The 12043-nt window shown below is 41.1% G+C and overlaps 1 protein-coding gene across 1 annotated transcript in view; it reads left to right on the top strand.

The window, feature by feature from the left end:
* Positions 1-1196: 1196 nt before the first annotated feature.
* The window catches only part of LOC122816875 (plasmanylethanolamine desaturase-like), a gene marked incomplete at its 5' end in the record, with an annotated part of 99114 nt that continues 88267 nt past the window's right edge, over positions 1197-12043 (top strand). The window contains 1 exon segment of the mRNA XM_044089945.1: positions 1197-1409. Coding sequence (XP_043945880.1) covers positions 1197-1409 — 213 coding nt within the window.

The raw sequence follows: 12043 nt of genomic DNA, 5'->3' as shown, positions 1-12043 counted from the left end.
AAGTTGGTATGTACATTAGTTTCTAAACGGGGTCAATCTTCAACGAATTTCGAGAGAGGAGAAATGTCTCAGAAAGGCGAAAAGTTAGGTGATGTGTCCTGTGTTGAAACAGAAGCATTTGGCTTGGATGAAGTAGTGCTTTTTGAGTTGCATTCTAAATTTGGAATAAGTGCTGATTTCCTTAATGTTAATGAAGAGAGCTTACCAAAGAGTAGGTGCCTGAGAGGAGAAAGCATATGCAGTACTGTGGAGTTTGATACTAGAGGCAGTGAGATAATGCAGTAATCCTGTATTGGGTTGTATCCAATTAGGTAAATAAGAAACAAATTCTGTGGCTTTGCAGGCACATTGTATAAAGTCAGTATTATGTTTACAGCAATGTAATTAAAGTGGAGATGTATAGATGGATTCTGTATGCTAACCTGTTGTGAATTTGTCGATGTTGGTCATTTATTATGAAAGGTAGTATAGAGATGCTATATTGTAGGTACTGAAAGGGGTTAAACTGTTGGTTTGAAAATTAGGCAAATTTGAGGGTTACCACAGAGAAGGGTGAGGTGGTTGTGTGGAGAGCGAAGTAGGCAGACACTGCAAACAACATGGTTACATTCAGCTCCAGAGTGTGAAACAGTAAGGCAAGACCACATTAATTTCTTAATCAGTTCGGTGAACTGGTTAAATTGGATCCTTCTCAGCTATGTTCTATTTTGCAAGTATAAGGGTTAATGTAGTATATGTGGACACGAGTAACCAATCAATGATCATGTTTTGGGAGGGAAGAAGAAATTAGTGCGCCCAGAAAAAAGTCATGCAGATATGAAGAACACGCAAACTCCATGCAGACACTGACAGACGTTTAGGACTGAACCTTCATCTCTGGATTTAAGAGGCAGAAATCATAACCACTGAGCCACTGTGCAAGTTAGTCTCTTCCTCTTCTATCTACAGTGCACTTATGTTCATGCTGTCCAGAAATGTTTTATTAAATAAACTTTTCCTTCTTAACTGTTATTGACTGTTGCTTGTATGAAGGGTTGCTTTTATGACTGCATGGGTGAAGCAAAGAACTGGATAAAATAATTATAGCACAATACTTTTGATGCGTACCGCATGTTTGTTGTCATAAAACTTATTTTGCAGTTTCCTTTGGAAATAAATCTGGTATTTGATGTGTGGATTTTTTTCCCTGTCTGCAGAGGTTTTACAAGAGACTTATTCTTGGGAATGCTTTGTGTTTGCCTTGGCTGTTTTTGTGACTATGACCAACCAGATTCACAAGTGGTCTCACACTTACTTTGGACTTCCTTACTGGGTCACCGTATTGCAAGATTACCACATCATTCTTCCAAGAAAGCACCACCGTATCCATCACGTGTCTCCCCATGAGACCTATTTCTGCATCACTACAGGTAATTATAGCCTCTCTGGTCATGCTTTACTGATAGAAAGTGTAATATCATTAGTAATAACCTGCAGGTGGGAAAACATGCCGAGTTTAAGTCTTTGTTATTGCTAGGGGTTAATTCAGAAGGGATGCAAGATCATTGAAGGAAGAGGTTTCAGACTCTGCTGTGCTTTGGATGTTTAGAAGAGTTTCTTTCAGTTAATGACTGTATTAGAAAAAAATGAACAAAGAAGTAATCATTCCATTACCAGCAAAATCCCTCATCATCCCCTGCACACTTGCATAACTACATTAGTCAGAGACCCACAGGATGGCATTCCTACAAGTGATTTGTAATTTGCAGAATATAGGGATGTATGCCGCGGTGGTGCAGCGGTTAGCGTTGTCTCACAGCAAGAGGTTCTCCCGTTCGATTCTCGGCTAGAGCGCCTTCTGTGAGGAGTCTGCATGTCATCCCCGTGGTCGAGTGATGTTAAAGACATGCAGGTAGGTGCATGCATGAATAGGCGTGCTTTCTTTGAAGGTTGGGCGTCCAGCTGGCAACTCGGCACCGTAAAAATCCACTGCCAGTCATTAGCGGACGGTAGTTCCGCTGTGGCGACCCCTAACCAGGAAAAGCCGAAAGACGATTTAGGGATGTACAGGTCCCCATAAAAATAGTAATGTACTTCCCTTATCCCCGGACTCCTATTTTGTTTCATGATTATAGTGTCTTATTTTATAATTTCATTGTGGATAGATAAGGTGGTGCTGCGGTAGCGTTGTTGCCTCACAGTTAGACGTTGCCCGTTCGATTCTTAGTTAAGAGGGTCTTCTGTGTGTCGACATGCGTGAATGGGCGTTCCTTTGTTGAAGGTTGTGTGTTGGGCCCGGCAAGCCAGCACGTAAAAATCTGCTGCCAATCATTAGCGGACCGGAGTTCCACTGTGGCGACCCCTAACCGGAAAAAGCCGAAAGACACAAAATTGTGGATAAATAAGTATATGGCCCCTGCAGAGATTTGCAAGAAGTCTGCATTCTTTTATTTTGTTAAATTACTTCCAAACATCCTGTGCTGGCATCTACTGTTTGAGTTTGAGAAAAATTTATCATTGTCTCCATCTATATGGAGGTGTATAGCATCTGTTCCATAAGCAGTCCTGCCTTAAGTAGTAATATGATGCTGCCCAAAAGGCTGTGATTGGCTGCCTGTGTCCTATAAGTATGGATAACCCAGCCTCCTAGAGCTGAGTGTTCCAAATTCTTCAGCCTGCTCCTTGGAGACAAGACAGCTGGTCTTGCACTGTGTCACAGGGATTTGTCTGCTTTCTGATAAGTATTTTGGCATAAAGTTGTTTTTTTTTCAATTGTGTGTCTTCCTAGAGTTTGATGGCGCTTTTAGCAACATATTTTACTACTGAGTACCTTTCTTGGTGGGACTGCATTTGTAACCATTTGTAACCAAAAACAGGGAACAACTGATAGCTAAATGTACTGATTATAATTCTGGAGGAATGAGCATTTTAAACACATTTTATTCATATTCACAGCATGTTTCACTGCTGTTAATGCTTTATCACATCAATGAAACATTAGATTGCAGCTTCAAAAAAGCATGGCACGTGAAGTGGCAAGAGTAGCTCACATGTATATATGGATTTCACAAAATGCATTAAAAATAAAAAAACAACTTCATTTTAAAAATATTTGAAGAAAAAAAAACATTTAAAGCATTGTTTAAATAGGCATTAGGTTCATAGGAGATTATTAGGCATGCAGAACTGGAAACCATTAAGCAACCTAGTCCAAATTTCAAGTTGCCCCAAAGCAGTATTTGGTTGTGATTTGTTTAAGGTCATACAATAAGAAAATTAAATTGGAAAGATTTGAACCCTGTACCTTTGGCACAGAAGGCAACTCATTAACATGGTAGAACTTTAGTTCTCTACCCTCACTGCCAGACTCTTAGTGTGCATTTTTCAAGCTAAAAATGTATTGCTTAGTAATATTGCATTACATATAAATTGCCACGCTTCAAGTTTAGGCAATATGCTCCTAGGGTTCTTTAACTTAAAGAAAACATAAGTTTAGAGTGCTTCCATTGAAACTTGTAAGACTGACCTATTTTGAACTTCTAAATGTCATTAAAATTAGCATGTGTGATCATTTCTGTTTAAGAACAAGATGTTTCACTTGTACAAAAAATGATTGAATAAGTACTATAGCAGACAAAAAAAACATTGACACAGAATTCTTCACTGTAATTGAGATGAGCAAAACTTGTATCCCCTTGCATTGTGTTGCATTTCAAAACTGTAACTGTATACCTGGCTCTGTGGTGTAGCAGGGTAAAGCTATGGCAATGTTCCATATTTGACTAGCATCTCAGACAGGGCAGGAGATGGGAGGTGGGAACAAGTAGTTGATATCAGCTCACTCATCCTGGGGATGAAGGTGATGGTCCATTCTTCTGTAATACTGACACCTTCAAGAGCGTGTGGTGTATTACATGCAGCAAAAAGGGCCATGGTGACAATTATGTATCACAGCGATATATGTTATAAACAGAAGGCCTGGTCTGCATTGAGACAATCATGCGTCCATGGGAGCAATGATTGCAGAAGTGGTAAGTGCTTGGGGGTGAGAGTTAGGTGGATAGCCAAAAAAGCGATCACTCCACAGTCTTTGGCAGCGTATAGAGAGCAGTCTAACTCTTGCATCTGAGGAGAATGGGTGGATGGTGACAACAAGCCCCTTGCCTTAGGATGTGAGCTGCCCTCATAGAGATGAACAAATGGGTCTTTAGGGGTGTCACAGGGGAGGTTTGATGCTCATGTGGAGTGAGGGACCCAAAAATTCTTTAAGAATTTGTTTCTACAAAAAATGTTGTTGTGTAGCACTACACTGTCTTATGCCTATTGTCCCCTATCTGGGTTTAATTTTATAATCTCTGTGCACTTCAGCTTTTTAACCATCCCTAATTCTGCCTGGATTTCACATTTTTGGTGGATTGTTGTTTATAGCACCTGTTCCCTGTTTGTTTACTGCCTTGGTTTGTTAATTACATCTCCAAGCAGTTATTCAGTCATCATGACTGCATTTTCTCAAGCACTAATCCCTCCACTTTATTTTTTCATGAAAATGTGGTTGGATGGCATAAACTGACCTTTTTAAAATCCTGTTAATAGGCCAGGGTGGTGTGAATAAAAATTAATGTTCTGCACACATGCAGTTTTGAAATTGTGTTTAGTTATTTTATCCAAATAGCTGAAGGCTTCAAGAACCTTTGAAATGAACGCTGTCAAATTGACTTAATAAGCTTAACTCTATGCAGTATATACGCACCCTTTTTGTATAAGATTAAAGGTCTCACAGATGAGAATCAGGTAACTGCTTGTGAGATAGATAGAAGAAATGTTGAAAATGGCTTTAGCCAAAGATGTTTTAAAGGAAGACAGTTGATACTCCAAACAAGTTTTGAAGGAAGGCACTTGACACACTTTCATGTTTATCAAGTTAAAGAAACCACGGCCTGCTTAGGAAATCCTAAAACATATATAATGACTATTTAGGTAATGGTTTAAATGATTTATTCAGGCTCCAACCATTTTTCAAATGCAGATGTTTTATTTTTTGTCCTTTAAAGTTTTGTAAAATTTGCATATGCATATATTTTGTAAAGCAAGTGTATTGTATTTTAGTACTCCGTTATCTTATTTGTGTGCTCTACCATTAAGAATAATGCTCAGTGTTATGATCTTAAATAAGATGCTATCAGATTAGGATTACAGGGTCTGTGGTTATATGAAATGAAGTAACTTGGTTTCATACTTCCTTTATTTCCAGTTGGCAGGCCCTTCTCCTAAGTCTTAATGCTTGTGGCTTATAGCATACTTCATAGCTCATTACAATCTCATGTGCCACAGTAATAAGATGCCTGCTGTTTTTTTCTGTTATTTGCACACTATGGATATCAGTGCCTATGCTTGGTAAACCTTATTGTCCTTGGGACCAATAAGCATTTAGGCAGGATGTCCTACCCCACCCATGTTCCCTCTGCTGCCAGAGAGAGGAGCTTGATGTGAAGCAGTGCCATCGGTGTCATAGATGCCACCCTCCTACCTGTACATCTCAGCACAGTATACAGTCCAAGCCTTTCACATTCCTCTGCCTTTTAGGCTTAATGGATGCCATGGTCCTTATGGCACCTGAAGATACAGGTGTTGCAAGGATCTTCATGATGGTGGTGGAAGCCCCCACCACATGCTCGTGAGACTTCTGGTTTCAGACCCATGTCACCATGCCCAGGAGTATCAGTTATTTCCAACCAATCTCCAGGTGCCTTCCCCCTCTTTTCCTAGAGTTATATCTGACACAGGTTCTAACTGCACATGCTTTGTTGAGTGTGTGGGGAATTTACCTCAGTTTTTTCAGTTTTAAGGAAATTGTTCCTTCTGTAAAAGGACTCCACATCAGCCAGCTGAAGCTACAGGAAGTCCTTCTTGCCTTAAATGACGTGGAGGAAAAGTTGCTTTTAAAGCATTTTTTAATTCAGTCAGAACCAATAAATAGTGCATTACTTGAGCAGACAAGAGATGTCCAGAGAGGTAGTAGGTATCTGACAGTGGCTGGTATTGTCTCCAGTTCACATCCTAGAGGGAGATATATTAAGTTCTTCTCCTACTGGAATACACACTATAGTTTTCATTCCCTTTTCTCAGTGCAGGAGGTCGAGGGGGAATTTGCTGTAGATGTATTCCCCATCTCATGACAAGGGTATAGCTGTATACTTTCCTCCATTGTCTTTGATTTCATATCAATACTGCAGAGTTTTTAGAAGAAAAACCAAAATGAATTATTGCTTTTAGGCTGTCTTATCCTTAGAAGCTCAGAAATCTCTGTGTAGTAACTAAGGCATTTTGGGCAGCATCCCATTTTTACCTCAGGCGAGGCTGCTGCTGTAAACCCCTCTGTTCCCATGAGACCTTTGTGCAGAAATATCAAAAGTACCTGAAGCTGTCAAAAAGACATCCAAATGGAAAAGGTTCTTCACTTGGGTAGAGGAGTAGCTGCTAATTACTTTGGTAAATTTGCAGGTATCCTATTTCAGGTGACTGTATTATAAACAAACTGTTTGATTTAGGTGTCTGTTATTTCTTGGCCAGAATTGCCAGCTGTGTGGCATAGAAGCTAGAGTCCTGATTATGGCTCGGACAACCAAAGGTTGAAAAGTTGTCATGGTGCTGTATGAGCCTGCTTGGGAAGATTAGAATAAGTGGTCAACACCTGCTCACCCACTGGGGGAGGATGGTTGCGGTCCATTCTGCTGCATTGCTAGGACTTGTCACTGGTTAGATGTATGACAAGCAGTATGATGAGCTAGAGGCATGTGCTTGGTGATGCCATACCATTTGCTGTAGCTGTCATGAGGCACATCACTGTGATATAACTGCACTTGCCAGCCAATAGGCTTGAGGTTAGGACCTGCAATTTAAACAGTCCAACCTTTTTAACATTAATGTAACTCAAAGGAGGAGACACTACTGATAGTCTCTTGATCTGAGAACAAGTAAGCCTCCGTTAAACACAGAAATACCTGGTTTCCCAGGTCATTAAGACAAGAAAGTTCTTTACTTGTGGGCAAATGCAGACAAATGATGGAAAACAGCCTCTGTGGGCTGCCTGTATGACGGTCTTCAGTCCTGGTTGGCGCTAACACCTCCTACCAATAATCTCTGAGATGCCATTGTAATGGAGATTGTATCCCCTCAAGATCAGTGAAGAACAATGGTTATTACATGGGGAATGAAAAAACACACAGAAAAAAAGTCATTTCTTGTGCTGTTTCTAACATGAGCTTGTAGAGGGTAGGATTTTAGTCTGGCACAACTTAGTCTAGCATTTCCTTAAAGGAGTTATTCATCTTCATCCTCCTTTGAAGAACCTGTCCATAGAATTGAATTTTATTATTGAGAGTCTTGCTTCAACCCTGTTCAGACAACCACATTTAGTATTGTTGAAGGTTTTATCTTAGATGATGATTTTTATGGTAGCAGTTATTTCTGCTTGTGGGATCTTGCAGATGCAGATATTTTTGTTTAAGGAATCTTACCTGTTTTTTTTATGAAGAAAAATCAAGGTGTCCCTTAAGATCAGCCTACGTTTTCTTTTGAAAGTTGTTTATGAATGAGTGTGATCATACCTGTCCCTCTTCAACATGACTGAAACCACGAAAGGCAGTCCTTCGCATTCTGGATGCACTTGGTTTTACCTGAAGTTAGTGCATGAGTTTAAAAAGGCAAAACATCTGTTTTGTTTGCTTCATAGATGAAAAAGCTGACAGCCACTGAGCAATCCCTTTCTATCTGTCCACTACCAATTATCTTTTGCCATCAAATAGCTTGCTGTCCAATCAAAAATGCAACATAGTATCTCTACTAGAAACATGGGTGCTCCATTCCTTGTTTTTAGAATGCATTACCTGGAAACTAATGAACTATACAAATGTGCACACCTACAGTTTGGAGCAGGCAATCTTAACTCTGTCCACAGTGGACAAAACAAAAACAAATTAATGTCTTTATTGCAGACAAATGTTGCCATTAGCCTTTGGTTCACATCTTTACTTAGCATTATTGCAGAATTTTCTTGACTATGACAATAGAAGTGGACCCTCCTTTGGTATCTTAGGATGCAGCTTGTTTAACCTTTGTCCTTCTGGCTGTCCTCATACTTTCATCCTGATGAATTTTCTGCTTTTGATTCAGCTTAGTTGTACAGCAGGCAAAGAAATTTCTTCATGTTAGATGTAGAGATGCTTTCTTACAGTATGAGTTGATCTGCAAGGAGGTCATCCTTGATGGAAACAATTCTCCACCCCCCATTCCACCCTCATTTCTGGTTCTCCTGTCCTCTCCAGTTATCACAAAAAAAGTATATCTTATTTTATATCCTTTGTTTGTATTGATAGGTTACCTTTGTCTACCTTCTAACTCTCTTGCCTTTTTACCCTTTTATCTTTCTCGTAGTTTTTTTTTTTGTACCATTGTTGGTAGCTTCCTTCACTTGTTGGGAGTTTGCCATTACAATATCTAGTAGTTTTACTTAACTCGATTCTTTTCTTGCTGTTTGTAGGATTGAGTTATCCTGTAAGATGTCTGACAAACCTACTGGTTTTAAAAATGTTTCTGTTGTGGGCATAAGATACCTAACTCAGATGCCCACTCCAAGTGTGTACTGCCTTGGAGAAGCTCATGTAGAAGTAGATTGAAATGTGTTCTGCCTTCAACCACAGAGCCTTAGTTGAGTGCAGGAACAAATTAGTTCTTAAGGGTCTGTTGCCGTCCTCTCCCTCTTTGTAAGGAGGTTTCCCCCTTAGTTCAGAAACCGACAGAGAAACGTCAAGGTAAAAAGAGAGAAGGCCAAAGATAAGTCAAGGAAGTAAAGAAAATGCTTCCCTAAGTGTCCTACTTACTCTGCTCCAGCTGTGAGATCACTGGCATATTTCACAAGGTTTTAGAGATCTGAGAAAATCCCTTTGGGGGTCCATGTCAGAGAAAGATAAAAAGATTGCCTCTTCACAACTCACCACCCTTCATTCCTTATCAAGTGCCTCTATGTATCTGATTTCACGTGCTACAGAAGGTGTTTTGCGATTGTTGGGTTCAGGCATGACCTTTAAGAGGCACGTGTGGATGTGCCTTCATGAATTTGCAGAGCCCTATAAGATGTCCTTAATCAGTGCACCCTTTGATGGATCTACCTTTTTTGGACTCAGTTAACACGAGTGAACAGGATGGGAAAACTCTGTTTGCCATAGGGACCCCTCTGAGGATTTTCTCAAGAAGCCAGAAAGGGAGTAGAAATATGTTGTTCTGAAAATTGTAAGGGTTCTGTCAGGACTCCTATAGAGATAGATCCTCCCACAGTGGGGGAGGGAACTGTAATGGTAGGCGTCACCCATGCAGAAGGGGAGGACCACAAAACCAAGGCTTCAAAGGCCCCTTTACTGAGAAGCCTTTCCAGCATCCCTGAAAGGTTGCCCAATTGCTGCAGTCTGGAGGCAGTCAGGGGCCCTTATCTCTATACCCAGAAGCCTGGACATCCATCACCAAAGTTGTCTAGGTGCAGAGAATAACTTCCAGAGGTTATTACATTCCCTTTCACCACCCATTCACCCATGAAAGTTCTCAGTGTAATATCCCATCAGAGGAAGGAAGCAGCCTCAGACATAAAAAAGCTACTAAGAAAAAGTCATCCAGGAGGTCCCACCAGACCAACAAGGATTTGGAACTTATTCAAGATTCTTTCTGGTGCCAAATAAAACAGGGAACCTCCGGTCAATGTTGGACCTAAGCCACATAAACCAGTTTGTCAGACACTCCCAAGTTCCGAATGGTCACAGTTCAGTCCATTATCTTTGTTCTGAGGACAAACTATTGGATGTGCTCAGTAGATATCCAGGATGCATGCTATCACATAAAAATAGACAGATGATCCAGGAGATGCCTTCATTTCCAGCTGGGTCTAGTCACTCTCACTTCAGAGCCTTGCCTTTTACTCTAATCACACACGCACGCACGCACACACACACACACACACACACACACACACACACACACACACACACACTCACTCTCCCACTCTCTCTCTCTCTCTCTCACAAACACACACACACACGTGTTCACCAATTGTATGGCAGTGGTTGAAGCTCACCTGAGATTGCTTTGATTCCAGGTGTTTCTGTATCTTGATAACCTGTTCCCACCAGACAGCTACTGACATGCACCAAGGACTACCTGCTCCATTTATGTATACACCTGGGTATCATAGTCAAGTACGAAAAGATTCATCTCCTCTCCTTCCAAACCCTGGAATTCATGGGGGTCATCTGGATACAGTTTCTAAAGTAGCTTTGCTTCCTTAGTCCAGATTGCCAAATTACAGTTTCAAGCAAATTTCTACTATCTCTTCAGTCACCACCAGCCAGGCTGGTCCTTCAGCTTGTGGGGTCAGTGGCAGCCTCCATAACCCTTCTATCCTTGGCAAGATACTACATGAGAGAACTACAGTGGACTCTAGCAGTCCAGTGGTGTATGAATCGACATACCATGACATTTCCCATTCGAATCAAAAAGATCTCCCAAAAGCATGGCTCCTGGTGGATCCATGCACCAGCTGTTTCTCAGGCCCACTCCTTTGTTCTCCCATTGCCCAAGGTGACAGTTACCATGGATGCTTCCCAGTGTGTGTGTGTGTGGGGGGGGGGGGCATTACCTGGGACAGACAGTCTAAGTCACATGGTCCGCTTAGAGGCCAACCTCCACATCAGTGTCCTAGAGATGAGAGTAGTCCTTCTAGCATTGCAGGCATTTCAAGGCATCCTATCTCAAGGGACAGTTGCTATACAGACATACAACATGTTATTGGTCTGGTACATCAAACAGTGAGGAACCTGCTGTTACCCCTTGTGTCAGGAGGCAGTGAGAGTGTGGCATTGGGTGATCTCTTCCATCCACTTTCTTTTAGCAACATACATTCCAGGAAGTCCATTGTTTTAGTTGATGGACTGAGCAGATCTATTCTTATACCTCACAGTTGGTCTCTCAATCCTTCAGTGGAGAAACAGATTTTTTCACCAGTGGGGCCAGTCATTCCATAACCTGTTCACCTCTGTCCACAATTCCAAATGCAGCAATTTCTTTGCTCTAATCCCTGCCAGAGAGGATCTTGCCGAGGGACGCTTTGTTCCACAATTGGCCCACAGACTCCTTTATGCCTGCCCTCCCACACCTCTCATATCAAAGTTTTTCAGATAAAGCTCATCAACATTAGAGCAAGGTTACTCTCATTGCCCCATTTTGGCCTCGACAAGTGTGGTTACCATTCCTCTGGCCTCATCTGATATGCCCTCCTTGGGTTGTGGATCCCCTTCTGGATTTTCTGTCTCGCCTCTGTGGGCTATCTCATCCAAACATACAAAGCCCTCTTTCTGACTCATGGTTTCTCCACTTCCAGTGATGGTTAGACAGTCCATGCTTTTTTTCCCAGGTCATACACATCCTTACTTCTTCTCAAATAGTCTCCACTAGGAAGATTTACAAGAGCAAATGGAAAGAATTCTCTTTGGGATAACTAGAGAAATCTAGACCCATTTTCAATGCGCATTCAAGCAGTGTTAGAATTCCTGGCTTCCCTTTTTCATAATGGAGAAAGTTACTCTACAGTCAAACTACAACTGGCTGCAATCTCCAGTTTTATCGTAGGCAAAGGTAATTTGCTCTTTGCCTCCCTTAGGTTAAGCAAGGTCTTCCTTAAAGGAAACTCTCAAGGACCCTACCCCTTCTTGGGATTTGACGATTCTTCTGTAGGGCTTAACTCCATCTCCTTTTGAACTTGCAGCAAAGGCTAATCAAAATGTTTGTCCTGGAAAACCATTTTTCTGTTTAGCATTACATTCCAGAACTTCAGGCTTTATTTCGTCAGCCAACTTGTATCATTTTTTTTTTTAATAAAGGCAGGATTTCTCTTTGCACCAATCCCTACTTTCTTCCAAAAGTAGCTTCTGAATTTGCCTTTAACCAGTTCATTAATTTACCAGTGTTCTTCATAAAATTCTCCAATAAAGGGGCTTTCCATGTGTCTTACTCCAGATATACT

Source organism: Protopterus annectens, chromosome 12.part0 (assembly GCF_019279795.1).
Source record: "Protopterus annectens isolate FY-2018-M chromosome 12.part0, PAN1.0, whole genome shotgun sequence".
Classification (NCBI taxonomy): Eukaryota; Metazoa; Chordata; order Ceratodontiformes; family Protopteridae; genus Protopterus; species Protopterus annectens.
Note: the sequence above shows the minus strand (reverse complement) of the source record. Positions and strands in the feature narration are given on the sequence as shown.